The sequence below is a fragment of the Phyllostomus discolor genome, chromosome 1, assembly GCF_004126475.2.
Source record: "Phyllostomus discolor isolate MPI-MPIP mPhyDis1 chromosome 1, mPhyDis1.pri.v3, whole genome shotgun sequence".
In the NCBI taxonomy this organism is placed as follows: Eukaryota; Metazoa; Chordata; class Mammalia; order Chiroptera; family Phyllostomidae; genus Phyllostomus; species Phyllostomus discolor.
The window spans coordinates 30,591,637-30,611,257 of NC_040903.2; the positions used below are offsets into that span (position 1 = coordinate 30,591,637).

A 19,621-nucleotide genomic window follows, 5' to 3' on the forward strand; every position below is an offset into this window, starting at 1 on the left:
TATTACCCTGCATTGCTATTTCTTTGTTTTGTGTCTGTTTTAAACTCCCCAAGAGATAGTAAGCTCCTACTAGGTATGGGCCATGATTTCCACATGATTTATCGGATATGTGAACATTTTCCATCACGCTTGGATGAATGAATGGAGTGAATAAAATTGACCATGTAACTTCTAAACTTTGGTTTCACACAAGGCCAGTTCTCCATGTTTTGAAGGGCATCTAAATTCAGGTACACGTAGCCACGAACTGCAACGGTGCCCTAGAGCGTGCAGAAGTGACTGTTTTTATAGTGTGGCTCTTACACAATACCAGAAACTGAATTAATTTCTTGTTGGAAAGATATCATTTCTATAATTGAAAGCTGCAATCATTTTATATGCAACTGTACACCACCAAGTTAACATAACAATATCATAGACAAAAATACAATAATTCATTGAATTATTGAAAAGAAATGTGGTTAAAAATACTTATTCTTAAGGGGACATAAGTTAAAGGTTTTCATTGACCTGGTTCCTTCTAAGTTGAAGAGATCTATACATTAACTAATACACTTGAGTTCAAAACAGCTAGGTAATGATGAACTTATGTTCTAAAGTAAAAGCTATTAAAGAAAAATGATATATACTATATATAAGCTCATATGTATTAGGTAAGAAGCCTCAGAACTTCGGGAAAATTTTATGAGAAAATTGAAAACAATCAGGTAAAACATAAACCTTTAAATGGACATAGTCAAGCTGAAGTATGAGGAAGCAATTGGAAATACTGGGTGTGCGTGGGTGCCGGACAGTGAGAGAGGGAGAAGGCAGCAGAAAAAACAGGAAGTAAAAGGAAGGTAAGTGAAAACAATTAGAAGAAAAAAAGCAGAAGAGGCTGTTTCTGATACGATGTGGAAAGAACACAGCGGTCACACTGTTTCTAAGGCATACCTTATCTTTAGGTACCGTAGTTCCCCAGTGGGTCTCTCTCTATCTGGAGCAAGTCAGGTAGGAATTTAGACCTGAGCCTGTGAGGCTCCACCCACCTGCCCAGGGAGCCTGCCCCATGGCAAACCTTCACCCTTTCACCACCCAGCTCTGGCCTCTTGCCACAGTGACAGGGTGCGTATTTCCCCGGGACACCCCTGGAACGGCCACCGGAGGGAGAAAGGCCTCCTGCAATGCGCAGAGGGTGGGTGGGGATGCACAACTTCTAAATCTGAGCTCTGGGATTCCAGAGGGATTACGTTAATACCCATGGTGTCTCAGTCCCAAGCTATATTTAAATCCGTCATGTTTGTATGATTAAATAAAAACCTGCTTGTGTTTTATTAAAAAATTAACAGCAAACAATGGAAAGAATCTTTATTGTAAACAGTGGTCATTAATAGTTGTTACAAACTGAATTAACTGAAACTCAAAGTTAGCAATCTATATCAGATTAATCGGTTTATGTTTGTATGACATAATTTGTAACCTTTGCCTCCTCAGCACTTTTGAAAAGACCACTAAAATTATTGGCATATCAGTGGTCTCTTTTTTGGCAGATTTAGCACCGGATCATTCTTACCCTCTTAAGAACACTCATTCAAAACTACATAGGACTCCCACCTTTGATCATCAGAGCTATTGCACAAAATTTGTTTTACAAAATTTGTAAAAAGAATACAAATAAGTATATTTTAGGTATTACAGACCATATACAGGCAGTCCCCACCCTGTGTTGTCTTTCACGTTCCTACCTACTCCCTGGACAGCCGCTAAAGCATCTTGCTTTCATCTCAAGGGTCTCTGTGACCACTGCACCACTTCTGAGGTGCCACTCTGACTTAAACAGGGGTGTGCCTGCCCCCATCACCTGGGATCCTGTCTTTGTCATCCTTCTCCCCCAGTCTGCTGCTTGTCACATCTGTGCTCAGTGCAGGGGAGCGACAACTGGCACAGAGAGAAAAGTTAACATTTCACTTTGTAGAAAAGTGCCACCTGGTGGTGAGAACGAGTAGTGGAAGCTTTACTGTTATGCAGGACAGGTCACAGGTAAAATAGATGGTTTGTTCTCCGTCTGCTTCCCTGTGAATTCCACGTCTACATTTCAGGGAAAAGGCAAAGACAAACTTCAAAGTGTCCTCAAATACTATACCTGTTACCTTAACAATCAGTTTTATGAAAACGTGAATATATCCTCTTGTGTTAAAAGCACTTAATGGAAATTTATCAAGAACACAAGTTACCTCTCAAAGGGAAGTAAAAATAGATTATTTCATGAATTACATTCAATAAATATGTTGTAACATAGTGTTCTGTAGTTTTTGTAAAATAGTTAAATTTTCAAAACAAATCTAAATAGAGCAGACAGGTAACAAATGTAAAATTTAAAAGTATACTAAACATCTAAAAGAACATTTCAATGAATTTTTTCTGAATATCATTCAGAAATTAAATGGTACTGATTATATGAAAATAGATTCTGAATATTGCTACAACGAATAACACTCAGAGGTCATAAATTCCACTTTATCTTCATTTAAAAACTGCACTCAGTGTCACATAGTACGTCGGCCTCTGTTGTGGTCTACGGTCCCAAAGACATGTGGTTTTGCTATCAAACAGTACCGTGGCCATGCTGAATGCAAATTGTTTTTGCACTTTCCTATCTACGCAGTTCGCAGTGACCATGACGGAACGCTGTTACACTGGAGTGCAGGCTGAGCATACGCTTGACCACTGCCGCTTCCTGACAGCACACCGCTCCGACGTCCCTGTCCCTGATACTGTGCGTGTCTTAGTAATACCAGAGTGTTCCTTTCAAGTCAAATATAAAGTACACTGAAAGTCGCTGATTTGAGAGAGGTAAATCAGTATGATGTGATGATGCAGAGAGATCAATTCTCATACTCAGAAATTACTTGTGTTACTTGCTGCACGAGTGCCCTTTTAGTCCAGGGCTTCCCAACTGTTGTCAGGGCATGACACAGTTTAAAAAGCTAATATTTTTATGGTGCATGCCAGGGTGAACCCACCAGGCCATTCCTGGCCAGTGGACTTCCTGGGGTCATGGTCTCCCTAATTCTCACTGTGTTGTCCTGAGGGCTGAGGGGATAAATATTTTGGCAACTCTTTTCCCCAGCTGAGGTGTTCCAGTGAGCCATGCATGCCCATCGGTCAGAAATGGGTTAACCCATCACTAGGCCAAGTTGACCTCCCTGTGTCTGATAGAACATTTTGGAATTGGCTTAGGATCATTTAAAATCTGACAGGGATAGGCCACTTTTTTTTTTTTATGTGAGATTGATCGGTTTATTTATTTATTTTTTTAAACTAGAGTAAGCATACCTGCTTTGTTTGATTCTTATCTATATGTTTAAATGAGTCTGTTGATCTCGTACAGTTTTAAATAATTAAAACTAATGCAGACAGTGAAAATAACAAGGTATTTGGAAGCAGGTACACCTGGATTTGAGTCCCATCTCTGCTACTTTCTATGTGACATCAGGCAAGTTTCTGAACTTGCTGACCCTCCGTTTCCTGACGGCACAACTGCGATAAGGACACCTATGCACGAACTCTGGTGAGAACGAGAGCCACAGCACACGGTACATGCGATGCCAGGACAATGCTGAGGGTGGCCAGACGCTTAACAAGTGACAGCTGTCCTCACTGCCTAGAAGGTAAAGCTAGGATGGTGTTTTAACTCCCGCCACCTTGTGAACACTTAGCATGTGTTCATATTTAATGAGTAAACATTCTGTTAGAGTATTTTCATCCTAGTGCAGAACTAAGGGACCACAGTTTCTTACTGTCTCACATCCGTGAAGCTCTTTAATGACTTCACTTGTGTTTGAGGATACGGCCGAAAGTCAATGCACTACAAGTCTGTCTTTCCTCTTAGAAAGCGAAAGGCAGAGCACATAGCACACACTGGTGTGCGCCCTTCAGCGTCGGGAGTGGCTCATGCCCGTTGGTTACCAACAGCTTATCGGCAGTGAGACAGACCCATTGCTTCAGCCCTTTTGCACAAGACATAGTGGAATTTTAAGAACACTTTTTAAAAGATTAATTTTGATTTTATTCACTTCTGATCATTATCTTAGCGAAGAGTAATGTGAAGATCAGTGCAACTCAATGCAAGGTACTAGAATTTAGGCTTTCTGACAATATTTTAAATATGGAGATTACGTAATAGGTACAGTAGTGCTCTGCAGATAAAATAATCACCAGTTATCACAAACTTGGGAAAAACATAATTGCATGCATACTCTTAAAAAATGTCAAGTCACGACATGAACGCATCGGGGACCTCTCTGGACCTTCAATGGGCGCTCCCACAGGGGTTGTCTGCGACCTGGCAGCCCATGTTCTGGGCGGTCACTGGGACTTTGAAGAGCGTGCCGTCGGCACACACGCAGAGCTTGTAGCGCACCCACTCGCCGGCCGCCAGCGGGTCCCCGCCGGAGGAGCTCGGCAGGCGGGTCGTGCTGACCGTCACGGTTCCGTTGAGGATGATGCTGTTTTCCTGTTGAGAGAATAATAATTCAATCTGGTCACCTCCACAAATGGATACACAACACATTTAATAAACAAAACTTACGGGAATATTAACAAGAAAAGGAGGCAGTAAGAAAGAGTGAACCAGCATGACCAAAACAACAGTGAAGAAAACAAAACTGATGTCAAGATTAGTAACCTCTTAGTAATAGTTCATAATGTTTACCAATATACCTGTAACGCAGTTTACTTCTCAATTAGTCAAATTTACATCAAAATGCCTAAGTGCATCATAAGGCTGATCTAATGAAGTCTCAGACCCTTTTATTTGCTTTGTAAGAGAGTATGAACAAAGTTACTGATTGATAAGTTTCTGAGGATGGTAAGAAAAAACATTCTTTCCCAGAGAAAATTAACTTTCATGTCCAATGCCTTCGCAAGACCAAGAATGAGGACTCGCACCAGGGAATTCCGAAGGCCGGGCGCTCCTCCCTGGAAGCTGCCCGCAGGGTCCCCTCCTCAGGCCCAGTGCGCCGGGAACACCCTTGTCCTGGAGGCCCTTTCTTTTTGGGAACGCCTAAGCCCCTCTCCCCCTTCTTTCCTCTTTTTCCTTTTCTCCTTTTCATTCATGCAACCAATAATGATGCAACATCTGCTACGTCGTGGCAGACAGCATCCTAGGTGCTGGGGTACAGCAGTAGTCAGCAGACAGGCAAAGCCCGAGTCTTCCCACCACTGACATTTAAGTGGGGCGGGGCAGACAATACATACACGGACAGTCACACACACAGGACATCATCTGAGGAAAGTAAGTCAGGGCGAGGAGAGAGGGAGTGCCCAGGTGGGGGTTGTGCTTTACACGGCCTGGTCAAGGAAGGCCTCTCTGATAAGTTCCCTGTCCAACAGACACTGGGTCACCAGCAGGAGAAAGCCACGTGCGTGACAGGGGGGAAAAGCATTCTGGGCAGAGGAACCCACACACCCACAGGCACCACGGTGCAGCTGTGCCGGGGGGTCAGGAATGAGCAGGAGGCTGGTGTGGCTGAAGCAGAGAGAGTGAGAGGGTAGACTGGTCAGGGATGGGCCAAAGAAATAGCGAGGGGGCAGATGTGTCAGGCCAGTGAATGGGCCTTGAACTGTATCCTGAACCCGAGGGAAGCCATGTGGAGGGCCCTGAACAGGGAAGTGATGTGACCTTTCAAAAAGGATCACTGTGGATGCTGCCTACAGAACTGACGACAAGGGTGCAGGAGGAAGCAGGCACCACTTAGGAGGCTGCTCCAACAGCACAGGCAGGAACCTGCTGTGGTGTATGTCACGGTGGCCGTGGTGGTAGCAGAGCCTGAGGGTTTTGGTGATGGGCTGATAGGAACCACCTGGGGACCCTGGGAGACATGAATGTTTGGGGAGGGAGGGAGAATATGAAGATTTTAGTATTGCTGAGGTTGAGATGCCTATTAAATATTAAAGTGGGGAAGGTAAGAAGGTAGTTGGATATGTGAATCTTAGTTCAAAAGAGAGATAAAAGCAGAAATTCCAAATCTGAGACTCATGAGTTTATAGCGGACATTTAAAGCAATGAGAAAACCTGGTTATGAAGTAATGAAAATAGCTCATCGACCAGGACTAAATAGAATTCTGTGAAGTTTCCAATTTTGTTCCAATGCTGCCATCTTGTGGTCACTTAACATTATTTTCTTTAAATTGCTATACCAGTTACTTTTAAAGCAGTTCGATAAAATTCTTCCTAGTGACTACCTATACACTTAAACATAATCACTACTATTCACGGAATCACAAAGATAATTATCTTTTCAATACTGACTTCTATTTCTTTAACTATGGAAAAACTGATACGTGTATAAATGCATTTCAAAGTATTTCAATATTTTCACATTAACAACAGGTAGACTTCCCAGGTGGAAAAGATGAAAGCTTTAGGCAACGTGCTAACGGCTAGGTACAAATCTGTCACCTCTGTTGCTTTTTTGCTGCGTTTCTGGTGTAGAGAACCGCAGCCGCACGGGGACCATTCAACTCTGTTTTCCTAGAGGAACGGCTTCCTAATGCAGCGTACGAAAAAACAGTGTTGCGACTGAATTTCTGGCAAGAATCACATTTTATGTTCATTTTCTTTACTTAGAGATTGAAATATGTACTTCAGGGAGAAAAAGCAGTTTATGAAAGTGAAAGAACTTAATTTTTAAAATTTTTTTTCTAAGAACTATACAATTACATTTAAATAAAGGAAAGAAATTATTATAAAAGTCCTTTGGTTTAAGTGCACTTTTGTCATTCAATGCTTGGTAAAAAAAAAGTTAATTAGATTTAATTAAGTAGCATATAGCAGGTAACAAAAGACACCTTGAATAAACATGCTTTGACCAGAATTGTGAGCAGGTAGGACTTGTTCAGACTTATGGCTCCCTTGCATGAAATATGTACCTTTTAAAATTCAGATATAATGTGTGAAGCACAAAGAAAGTCTCACTTTTTAAAAAAGATTTTATTTATTTATTTTTAGAGAGGGAAGGGAAGGAGAAAGAGAGAGAGAAACATCAATGTGCGGTTGCTGGAGGCCATGGCCTGCAACCCAGGCATGTGACCTGACTGGGAATCGAACCTGCAAAACTTTGGTTTGCAGCCCGTGCTCAATCCACTGAGCTATGCCAGCCAGGGAAAGTCTCACTTATTAAAAGCTAGAATACATGCAAAATCTTTTCCATTTAGAATTTAGTAACAAATGTATAAATAAAATTACATTTTTATACATTTGCTAATTGATTTTCACATCACTGGATATATATCCAGAAAGGGATATGAAAAATCTTCTCTTTTTAAATCTTTAAAAAATATTTTATTTATTTATTTTTAGAGAGAGGAGAAGGGAGGGAGAAAGAGAGAGACAGAAACATCAGTGTGTGGTTGCCTCTTGTGTACCTGCTGCTGGGGACCTGACCCGCAACCCAGGCATGTGCCCTGACTGGGCATTAAACCAGCGACCCTTTGGTTCGCAGGCCAGCATTGAATCCACTGAGCCACACCAGCCTGGGTGGGATATGAAAAATCTTTAATTGAAAACAAACCAAACAACTTCACAGAATGTATACTTACTTTGGTATTCTAGAATTATCTTTTAAAAGTTTTGTTGTTTTGGTTTTGGTTTTTGGATTTTATAATAATACAGGCATCATCACATAAACTTTTAAAAAACTCATTTAAAAATGACAGGCAAGCAGAAATAAAATAAAAATAAAAGTTATCTGTTATCCTGCTACCCATAGCTAACCATTGTTGACATTTGGCATGCCCTTCCAGATTTTATAAACATACATCTGTTCTGCAAAATAAAAATGAGTTATTTCACAAATTATTTGGTAACTTTCACTTCACAACCCATTTTGAACATCTTTCCATATCAAAAAATATACAACTACAATACCATTTTTAATAATTTAATACACTATTTAATAGTTTAATACACTATTTCACATACAGATTTATGTACCCAAGAATCTAATAATTCTCTTAAAATTAAAGAAAAATACTCACTGCTTTTAACTCCACGTTACCACCCACGTGAAACTCAATGGTTTTGCCCATAATGAACACCCCTTCATTTCCACGCACTACGGCACGTCCGTCGACTTTTATATTTAGATCACTGGTCGCATTGCTGGTAATCTGAAATTTCAAAAGAAAAGTAGTGAAAAGGGTTTCTAAATTAAAGTGAGAATTACTCTCAGAGACAGAGGCACAGGAGTTTCAACCATGACACATGCAGGGCAAAGGCTTTCATTCACGTTTTACAGATGCTGAGGTGAAGAGAGGACTCGACCACCACCACGCACCTAGAACTCATCCTGTCCACTCTTCTGGAGTTCCTTTTGAGCCACCATGAAATGGTAAAAATCCCCTCCCCCTTTGTACCTTTAGACCAGCAATTTTCAACTGGAGTGCCACAAGAATTGTAAAAGCATTGAATACCTGACTATTCAGTCAGGGGCACTGACTTCTTTCCTGTTAGACTGTCAAATAAAAAAATGACAACAGCCAACACAACCAAAACCATCTGGTGTGAATGAAGCAAAAGTATACCTCTATTTTTTGTCAGATTAGCAAAATATATATATTTTTTGGTGTGCTGCTGAATTTTAATAATTAGTTTTTGTGTGTCATGAGATGAAAAAGGTTGAGAACAGCTGCTTTAGACAGTAACCCTCTCCCATTAATAAAGCAAAGAAAATACATCATACCCTCTCCGTAGATGCTTTTTGAACATTCAAACTTTTCACTCCACTCGGCAAATGAAACTCATGAGTTTCATAGTCTGTGCTGAATAAAATATTTTGAGTCCTTGGGTCAAAAAACTGCATACCGATGTCACTTGTAATAGAAGTTTTGTTCTTTTCTACACTGAGTTTTGTTGTTCCTTGCTGAAAAACAATCTTCAGAAAAACACTTTATTGTGATTATGTTTTCAAAGAATACTTTGAAATTCACCAAGAACGTTATAAGGACAGTGTACAATATCAGACTAATCTCAGATAAGTTTAACTGTGTCTATCTGTCCCCCTCCACCCACTTGGCAGAACAATTCTTTGACGCGGGGGCTCACATACTTGTTTGCTGTACCGCTCTGTGCAAACGCAGGGCGCACAGACCAGAGGCCTGGAGGCCCGCGACGGGCAGGGAAGGCAAGGGCACCTCCTTGAGGTTCTCCGCGGTTAAAATCCTGAGCTACAGCTGCCTGTCGCCGGGGGCTGCCCGGGCTACACTGGCACATTCTCTTCTAGACTCCCGGAAACTACAGGGTATTCTAACCGGGGAAGGTACTTTTAAAAATGGTGTTTTTTTGTATACAGAAGGAATAAACTATGCATTCTATAGTAATTATATCTATCACAGAACAAGTGACCATGAACAAAACCTAGAATATTAAGAAAACATCTAACATTAATAAGTTGTAAAACCAACAATGACATTAAATATATTCATGAATTTTTCTCTAAAGGAAAATATCCACTTCCAACTATCAGATTAGTTTGTTCATGAAAAACTTTTCCCTCGTGCCCCTCAATTAAGCATGGTGGCTTACAGGCTGGTTGTTGCCGGTGATGACCAGATTCTCGTTCCGCCTGCCCCCGACCGTGCTCTTGTAGAGCGGGTGGATGACTCCCATGTCCGACACCTGCTTGAACCGCAGCAGGCCGCTCTCGTGGAACTCCATGCTGTCGCAGCCGTTGGGGCCGATGCGGATCACCGCCCAGATGACCAGGGTGATCTGCAAAGGGACCCGAGCCCGCTGTTAGTGGGCAGCCAACACTGACCAGGATCGGGAAACACGCTGGAGGAACAATCAAAGGTTAAAACTTCTTAAAGTGTTTCCGCGTGAGATGAACTTAATCAGTGGGTTTTCCACGTACAAACAGGACTGGTTCCCGTCTATCAGGACCTTACGCATGCACACCTGGAGGCTGGAAGGGCTGCAAGGTCTGTGAGAGGGAAAGAGCCATGTATTTCTCCCACCCTCCCTCTCTCGCCCAGAGGCAACCCCTTCAGCAGTGTTACCGATTTTGCATGGAATTTATCTTCATCTTTTAAAATAATATCTGTGCATCGCTTCTTCTCTCATCAATTTTAGGTTTTAATCCATTCATTTTCTATTGTAACAGGTAAGAATTTTAGCTCCTTTATATTTCTTCTCCCCCAGCTTCAGGCTCTAATTCTGGTTGAATCCACGTTTAGCATTTTCAGTTTATGACCAGGTAAATACTATTCACTGCTGAGCCCAGTACAATACTATGACAGCAGTTGCTTTCTGGTACTTTGTGTGTCTCTCTGAGTTCAATAGTCTTCCCTTCATTTGCTTAGTTTCTTTGAAAATCTGACTAATTCTTTTCAAACTCTCCAACATTTTTGTCAAATGTCTCCCAATAAAATGGTCTAGAAGTCCAAACCTCTCAGAGAACTTAGGAGTGCTATTTTTCTCTCCCAGGAGCCCCTGTCTCCTCAGGATGCGATCTGGACCCCACTGGGGGTCCGCTGCACAGCTGTGGCCGGGAACCTGTCCTTCAATTTTGCGCTGGGGCCTCCTGTAGTCCTTCTCCCTGCAGATCCCGTGTCCCGTGTCCTTGTCTTCAACGTTCGTGCTCTGGTACCTCCTTTTGGTGGAGCACATCCTCCCGTGGCTTCCTTAGACAGAATGTACGTGAAGTAAAAAGTTTTGAGAGTGTTCATGTCTAAAAAATGTCTTTATAATCCCTCACATCTGACAACAGACTAGCTTTGTGTATGTTTCTAGATTTGAAACTGTTTTCTCTCCAAATTGTGAAGGTCCTTGCTTACGTACCTTCCAGTTTCCAGTGCAGCGTTTGATGGGTCTGATGCCACTCTGATGTTCTATTCTGTATACACAACCTGTTTCTTTTCCTCTGGAAGGTTTTAGGGTCTTCCCTTTACTCCTGGGTCAATTTCACAGACACGGCCTCAGCAGGAGTCTTTTCTGCATGTTACGCTGGACCCGTATGGTACTTTCAATCTGTTCTAGGAAGTTTTCTTAGTTTACTTGTTTGAAAACTTTCTCCTCAGTGTGTTTGTTCCCTCTTCTCTCTTTCTGAAACACCTATTAACAGAATGTTACAGTTCTTGGATTAATTCTTAATGTTGTTAAACTTTCCGGAAGAGTTCCTTTTCTTTTCTTTGTCTTCTAATATCTATCTATCTATCTATCTATCTATCTATCTATCTATCTAGTTCTGTGAGTTCCTTATTCTTTAATTGCTCCTTCTTTCATGGATGCAATATCCTCTTTTCTCTGAAGATACTGATTTTAGGTTTTTTTTTTTAAGTTTTCTGTGATTTGTTTATCTTCTTGCATTCCTACTTTCCCCATGGTTTGGATGTTTTTTTATCGCTATCATTTTTCAGTTCTGGGAGCTTTCCAAAAAAAAAATATTGATCCCTGGAGGCTCTGTGTTCCTAACTAACAGTGAGGCTGCAAAAAGTCCACAGCAAGTTCTGTGTGGGGTGGGCTTGTGACTGAGGCCTCTCATGCCTTTTCTCTGGGACCTGCCAAGCGTGAGCATCTTCAGCTCTTTCCCCTAGGTGTCTCGGTCTCTCCGGAGGAGCTTCAGTCTCTTGCCCAGGGGATATAAGTGTGGTGCCAGGGAGCTGGAGGTGGAGGATGAGGATGAGGGAGCCTGGGAAGGCAATCTTGGTACTCAGGATTCAGACTTCCCGGCCTCTCCGTGGAAGAGCCTCAGGCGGTGAGGAGCCTCTCCAGTTCCGTGTTTCCTCGAGTGGGGTGAGGAGGGCTGTCTGACTGCTGGCTGGAAGGGAGGGGGAGGCCAGGGATCTCACGGCTCCTTCTACAGATTTTTCAAGCAAGCTCTGTTTTCAATTCTCACCTCACCCTTGCTTTCCCAAGTTCCTGTGCATCTCAGTCCTGAAGCTTCTCGGGATTCCGCAAGGCACTTCCACCAGCACACCTGCCACCCCTCCCCAGCACACACAGCCGCTTCTTTCCTCTGGTGAGTCGTGTGCTGCCCCCCCTCCCCGTTTCTGCCTGTGTACATTATGATTTAGGGTTTCGGTTGCCTCCCACTTTCTTCCAAGATATTTCTTGGAAGATACAGACATTTTATGTGGGATGGGATGAGCTTTTTTTAGAGAGAAATGGAATGAAAATGGCTCTAATCTGCCACCTTCATCAAAAGTTTCCAATAAGATAAATTAACAAAATAAAACAGCTTTGGAATATGTGCTCCTAAGCTATTTATAGTACCAGCTCTTTTTAAGTAAAAAATTAGACAGAGTTTTAGTTGTACATACACACAAAGGACTGGCTTGAAAGTATTAGAAGTACAAAAATAAGCTATATCACCTTAGAACTGCTGAAGTCCATGTTCAGAGTCTTAGGTGTACCAACAATCACTCTCTGAAAATTTAACCCTCAGATAGTTATACGCTTAGATTAAAAGTGTTCCTTCATAAAAAAGCAAGTATCTTTGAAAAAGGCAACACGCCACGTCCCCAGCACTTCTGTGTAAGTCAGCATCCCAGACGCTTCCTCTTTGACGGCAGAGATTTAAGACGGTAAGATGTCATCCCTCACTGCCACCCACGGGTTTACAACTTTACAGCTCTAGCTGGGAAGACAAGACTAAGTGTGGAAAAAACTGACCAAAAAGAGAAAGGGTTATATTTTTTTAGGAGCGGTGAAGCAGTAAAATCATTTCGGCAAAGGCCTCTTCTACTGTGTTGATTCTAACCTTTTAAAAGACCTTTAAAGGGAAGAATCCACGAACACGTTTTTTTTTTAAATACAGTGAATAGTAGTTTTAGTGTGCTAATGTATATGCATATATACTCAGTATGAGATACAACATGTTCAGGAAGCAGGAAGTAAGAGGGTCCCAAAAGACAAGATAGGAACAAAGCCCACGATGTCTCCGACAAACGGAAGAAAACTCCCCGCGTAACGAAAAACCACAGTCTGCACTCCGCACTCACAGTCAGGTTGATGACAGCCAGGATGAACAAGAGCACAATCACGCAGATGGCCAGGTTGCCCTTCCTCCCTCTCAGGCCCGTTTTGTGGAGGCGATCCTCGTCGATCGGAATATACCCGGCTTTGAAGTTACTGTTGTGCTCTTTATTGACGTTCCTTCTCTCGACAGCCTTCTCACGCATGGACTTCTTTACAGGGCCATTGGAGCTTTGCTAAAACAAAGTACAACATGTTGGAACAGCTACACGCTCTCTTTTTGATACATTCGCTTATTAAGTGCATGTTTGTAACCCAAGAAAGCTGACTTGGTCAAGGATGCATTTTCCACGAACAAACTTCAGATCACGTTGGGTCTCAGGCTCCAAGCATGGACACTGATCACGGTGTTGGGGGGCGGGGGGTAGAGAACTCTCGGTGAGACCATGTGATAGCTCATTTCCCCTCTCTGCTTTGAATTGTCCTACTTTAGCAAAGCGTATGGTTAGCTCATTTGGGGGAAGAGTGGACATATACATTCTATAGTGGGCAATTTTTTTTTATTACTGATTTATTAGTAGTATTTTAATATCCTTTTTATTGTTTTCCAAGTACAGTTGTCTCCATTTTCCTGCCACCACTTCCCCCCACCCACCCACTGCCCCCCACCCTCCTCCTTCCGCTTTGTCTTTGTCCATGGGCCCTTTATATATTTATTGTTATTTTTAATTATATATGTTTCCATTTACATGAAAAGAATTTGGAAAGGCTGGCAGACTTTGTTATTTATCAAAACTAAAAACTGGCTAAGTTAACATTGCCCTAGACCGGCAGTTTTTAGAGTGTGGGCTGGGGAGTCGTGGAGGGGTCCCCTGAACCCTCTCAGGGGTCTGGAGGGTGAAAACTATTTCCAAAATAACGCTAAGATGTGATTTCCCCTTTTCACTCTCCTCTCATGAAGGCACAGTGGAGAGGCTCCATGCCCACGTGTGATGACATCGCTGCTCTAACAGCTCAAGAAATTGTGCTTTGTGTATTCCTGTGTTAAAATCTTTTTCAGTTTTAATTTCTAATACGGTAAATATCAATGGCTATAACCCATGTAAACAAAAGCTCTTAGGGATCCTCAGTAATTTTTAGGAGTATAAGCAGGACCCAGGACCAGAAAGTTCGAGAAGCTGACGTGCACTACGGCTGCACAACACGTTAGGTGTTAACCTGGTACCTCACCAACACAAAGGGAACGGGTAGGAGTGGATACTGCCCGACGTACATGTGCTTTCGAGCTCTCAGAAAGTTCATTTATTGAGTAGGCATTTATCATTAAGCACGTTATGCTTAAACATCAACACCATAAATAGGAAAACGAAAGAAATACAGGACAGGATCCTTACCATCTAGACATTACAAATGTGACGTGGGTACATAAAAGAGTAGTGCAGTCGAGCATTCTGTAAGGTCAGGTGCCAGAATCAATAGTATAGACAGCACATGCTGTGGAGTTTAATGGGGGGAGAGACAGGATGGCTTGGCGTTGTCAGGGGAACCGGCTGGAGGAGCTTGGTAGGATCTGGCAATTCAGGGAGAATAAAGTAGGAAAAGAAGGGTAGCTTGTGAACATTCTTGCACTGCTCGGTGCAAATGCTAGTCTATGTCTGTTTGATTGGGGGTCACTGGAAGTTTTTGAACAAGAATGGCATGTTTCAGGGCGCTAAATGTGGGGGCATTTGTAGGAGAGCTAGGAAATAGGCTGTTGGGATGTTGCAGGAATAGAGGTTTGTGGTAATGAAGTCCTGAACTAGGATGGGATGAGAAAGGGCAAATAAAAAATATGCTTCAAGAGAAAAGTCCACTGAACTTGTAGCCACGTCAAGAAAGAGAGTCTCGTGTCTACTAAATGGTGACTAGCTCAATATGGGGAGTAAAGGAGGCAGGAGGTACTGCATGTGGCATTTGAACAGAATCAGAAATGACCACATGACTCAAAGGCGGCGGGAAGGATGCAGGGGGATATTAGCCCATTGGGACTAGAGATACAGGTTTGAGAGCCCTCAGCTTTGAGGTAAGTTACATCTGTGCGACGTAATATTGAGAAACTAAATGTGCAGAAACAAAGGAAAAATAAGAAATGCAATGAATGGTAAGAAGAATCTGGGATGTACAGTGTTGCTGAACTTGACTTCTTTAGGAAGTGCCTCCATAACTTTCAAAGATGAACTTCGTATAGCAAATTGGTAAATAGCCTGGAAAATATGCCAGCATAGCACACATCTATTTTCGAGTCTGGAAGAAGAGGGGGAGCAAAGGAAGAAGATTATATCCAAAGACTTATGCACTGTCAGAGGAGGATCGTGCTTCTCTTGATTTAGTACCTTTTCTCCCTCCCCCAGTTTGGGGGAGGACTTGCATGGTTCATGGCAGAGGGAAACACGTCAAGAGAGGCAGACCGAAGATCTCAAAGCAGAGCAGGGCAATGTGGGAAACGAGACCCTGCGGGAGCAGCGAAGTGACGGAGTACAGGAGAAAGAGCAGTCTTCAAGGTTGGGCTCCCACGTCACTGAAATGGTTCACGGGAGGAAGGGCAAACATTCTTCTTTTTCCTAAGACTGTTAAAGGCAAGCTCATCTCATGTCAGGGGCAGCAGGGTGCTTGATAGCTTGTAGAAAAAGACAGGAATAATCATGGCGAGCAACGTGGTAGATAAAAATTGTAAAATTCCACAAAGCAGTAAGGAAGGCTGGGTAGAAGATAATTCAAGCTACTCGCAGAGTTTTTTCACAAAGCAGAATGCCGAGCGCAGTTGTGGAGGTTGCGCAGCTGCATGCGGCGCCACACTGTGAGGTGCGCTGGCACTGAGGATGTCTTGGCGTTGCATACCCATCTTGATAGTTTTCCCTGAACGTAGTAAAGTACCTTGAGAGGTGTGCTTTCTTCTAATTGTCATAGACACTTGTGACAGTGCCGGTAGGTGGGCAATTTGAATCTTCACCAGGTTGAATACAGGTCTACATGAAGGAGGGCAGGGCAGAACTCACCCCTGCTGCATGCATTCTTTACACTTCTCCGCCAGCTCGTGTGCGTCATTATATTCACTGGGTGCATTTAACAGTTACTGAAGAGTGACTATATGCCAGACGCTTAGACTGCCAAGGTGAGCAAGATATAGCACCTACCCACAACGAATTTGCAAGCAAGTAGGGTAGTCAGACAAGGTCAGAACCATCTGCACTTCAACACAGCGAGTGCCACAGTGAAGCAGTGCACAGGACACCGAAAGGGTACATGTGGGGAGTGCAATTGTACTTAGTGAGCAGGGGCATCGGTTGAAGGTTTTCAAGACAATTTGAGGTTTCAGTTGTATCTTGAACCAGATAAACAGGTGTTAGCCAGGCAAAAAGTGCAGAGAAAGGGATTCTAGGCAGAAGGAACAGCATGGAAATTCTGGCAACAAATATGTCTGGGCAAACTAGTTTTGTAGCTTCATGTGGGTGGTGAAGAGGATAAGTACAGGAATGGGGGAAAATGAGGTCAGAGATGTTGTCAGAGGCCAGGAAATGAATGGACATAAGCACCATGTCAAGAACAATGGACTTCATCTTTACAGTGATGGGGAACTACCAAAAATTTAAGGTATGTTAGTGACACAATCAGATTCGCATTATAGCAAAATCAACCCAAAAAGGAGATGAGCTGGAATAGAAGAGTTTAGGGTTGAAGATAGCAACAACAGGCTTCTCTAACAGTCCCAAATGAGGGCCTGACCGAGCTTTTGCGTGGGACATGAAAAGAAGGCCGGGCAGAGGTGTGACGAGGCAGGACTGACAGGACCTGGTGAAGGACTGGATGTGAACAAGACCAAGTGGGATCTGAGGTCACTGCCTGGTAGAACCTGTTGCAGAGCTAGTGGGATCTGAATGAAAAGGGACAACGTGGGGTTCTTTGTTCAAACACCAAGCCTGGGACAGCACAGCATTAGAAAAAGTGCGGGTCCCTTCTGAGCACCCCTAAGCTGGCCCGGATTCCAAGTTCCTGGCTGGTTAACTAGGAGAATGAATGGTTGTAGCCCTTTTAATAGCAAACATAGTACAATCCAGTTTTGAACATTGTGAGTGTGAACTGCCCCTGGAAAATGGCAGTTAAATTCAGGGCTAGAGACATAGATGCGTAACTTTGAAGTGGAGATGGACGGATGGGTCACACTGCTGGTTTATGTGCAAAGCAAGAGTAAAACCTTGGTGGAACCTCAAGAACATCAATAGGTGATGAAGACTCAAAAAGAACTATTTAAAACAGAGGCTGATAAATTAGGAGGGAAATCAGGAAAGTCAAAGAACAATTTTAATCTCAACAACTCCAAGCTTTGTCTTCTTTTACCTATTCTATTCTATTCTATTCTATTCTATTTATTCTACTCCATTCTATTCTATTTATTCTACTCTACTCTGTTCTACTGTTACAACCTGTAGCTTGCCTATTGTCTTTAGCTGATTGTTCTGCATTTGTTAGGCAATTTGACTTTAAGCTCCCTGAAGGCAGATTTTGTGTCTTCTATGTTTTATATCCATTAGAATGACTCCTCCAGTGATATATGTATGTATGTATGTATGTATCTATCTATCTAATAGGTCTCTGAAAGCTGTTAATTACCTAAGAAAATCTTTCCAGAAAAAAAAAAAAGATTTTCTGGAAACAATGTTGGTTACTTGATTCGTATTTTTTAAACAATGTATAAGAATAGGACATTTTCAAAAGAAACTAGCTCATCATAGTTGTTTTTTTCCTAAAAGGAAAATACCAGTTAAAAGGAAAAAAATGTGATCATGAAAATTATTTTTGTTATGAGATCACCCTAGTAACTATAAGTACATATATTTACATATATTTACATACACATATTCTAAGTTACAAGATCACAATGCAGATCAGGAAATACTAGATAAAGCATTTTAAAAAATTCTTTTAAACTAGTCGGACAGGAGGCAGTTTTATATTGGTGACTAACGCTCCAAAAACCAAAGCGCAGACGACGCCTGGACGTCTGCATATCCCTGTAGTGGGTGGCAGAAACAAGACGTGGCCGCGAGCGGACACCGGGCGACAGCTGACTGTTTCTTGGCTGCAGTCAGGGGAGCCTCGGGCTGAGGCTATTTTTACCCGCATCTTCGCTAGCCACGGAACGGGGCGCGCCCTGGCGCAGGCTCCTGGCTGCCACGCCGGGTCCGGACTCATCACAGCGACCCCTGCACTCCAGGCCGAGGGACAGCCAGGCAAGGCCCAGGGCAGCGACTTGCTCCCCGTCCCTGCTCCGGAGCCCCGGCCCGGGGTGCCTCCCGGCCTTTGCCAGCATCCTGGGTGCGGACAGCTCCTCCCGCCCCGCCCCGCCCAGCCCAGCCCTGCCCTGCCCTGCTGAGCCAGGCTCCAATGCGCCCAGCCTCAGCCCGCCCGCGCGCCCCTGCCCCCCACCAGCCAGCACTCAGCGGGTCCCAGCGGCAGGACCCCGGCGCGCCTGCCCCTCCAGCCCCCGGCCGCGGCGGGGCTCACAGACCTGCTCGGCCGCCGCAGCAGCCGCTGCTGCCGCCATCTTCCAGCGCCCGCTGCCGCCACCGCCTGCCCCGCCGCCGCGGCTGCACCCCGAGCGCCTGCGCCTGCGCCCTGGAGCCGGGGGCGGGAGCGGGCCGGCCGCTCACCGCTCTCCTGCTACCCCGCGGAGGGAGTGGGCTTTGGAACCTCTTCGAGCTGCAAGCGCACACGCTCTGTCATCCCCTGCACCAAGGGACTGTGACCCCGGGAACATTTTCTCACGCACACGGGGATTCCTCGCGACCTGGGCCACCTCTGGATTCTCCCAAAAGGGCACGAGGACGCCTCTCCCTGTCCCCTCCTTTCCTGGTCATGCAGGGCTGGTGCCATCCCGGGCTGGGCATTCTCGTTAGGTCACCGGCCCAAGTCTTCAGGCTGGGCTGGAAAGGTGCATTTTTGAGAGTACACGTGGGCGAAGACAGGGGTGACAATGTGAACAGGAGGTAAGAAATCGCCAATTAACTAGCTAAAAACTTCAAAACAAAAGTCCTCAAGGAAGACAGCCATTCAGGGATGCTTCTTACCTTCGGAGGACCCATAAAGTCTCATGCTTTCTTCTGTGGCATTGGGGGTCGTACATCCCAGGGAACCTAATTTAACAGATATGCTGCCCACCAGGAAGCACCCAAATGCACAAGTCACTTGAGTACGCATTCCTTGTTCCTGGTCCTCAGTATGATCCAGTAATCCTCTTGGTTTTTTGTTTGTTTGTCTGTTTTTGTTTTTAATGTAGTGAGGGCAATAGCAACTAAGGAGCAAAAACTGTTTCTCAGGGAGCTGAAACCACTTCTAATAAGCACCTTTGGGCCCTAGGGTTGCCTAATTCAGCAGGAAGCACCAAAGAGACTAGCTGGCAAAACCTTTCTCTAGGAACTATATCAGTTTTGCTTTTTGATGTCTGGAGCCATTATTTCACTGCTCAGCCTACTTACATCAGAGGATTGCTGTGAATTTTAAACAGATAATCGGTTGCATAATAAGCCCCTCAAAAACTTTTCCCTTCTCTCCCCCTACTTTGGCTCATGTGGTCTTTTCAAAATATATTATCATCAAACTTTTTTTCTGAAATAATATTTACAGACTACT

General features: G+C 43.7%; 1 protein-coding gene across 1 annotated transcript; it reads right to left on the minus strand.

The window, feature by feature from the left end:
* Positions 1–1,330: 1,330 nt before the first annotated feature.
* SGCB (sarcoglycan beta) lies at positions 1,331–18,582 on the minus strand. Its single transcript, XM_028506857.2, has 6 exons — positions 18,501–18,582; positions 12,982–13,191; positions 9,566–9,751; positions 8,724–8,915; positions 8,020–8,151; positions 1,331–4,495 (listed from the first exon to the last, which is right to left on the minus strand). Exons 1-6 carry the CDS (start codon positions 18,534–18,536, stop codon positions 4,292–4,294), a joined length of 960 nt encoding a protein of 319 aa, XP_028362658.1. The 5' UTR covers positions 18,537–18,582; the 3' UTR covers positions 1,331–4,291.
* Positions 18,583–19,621: the final 1,039 nt, after the last annotated feature.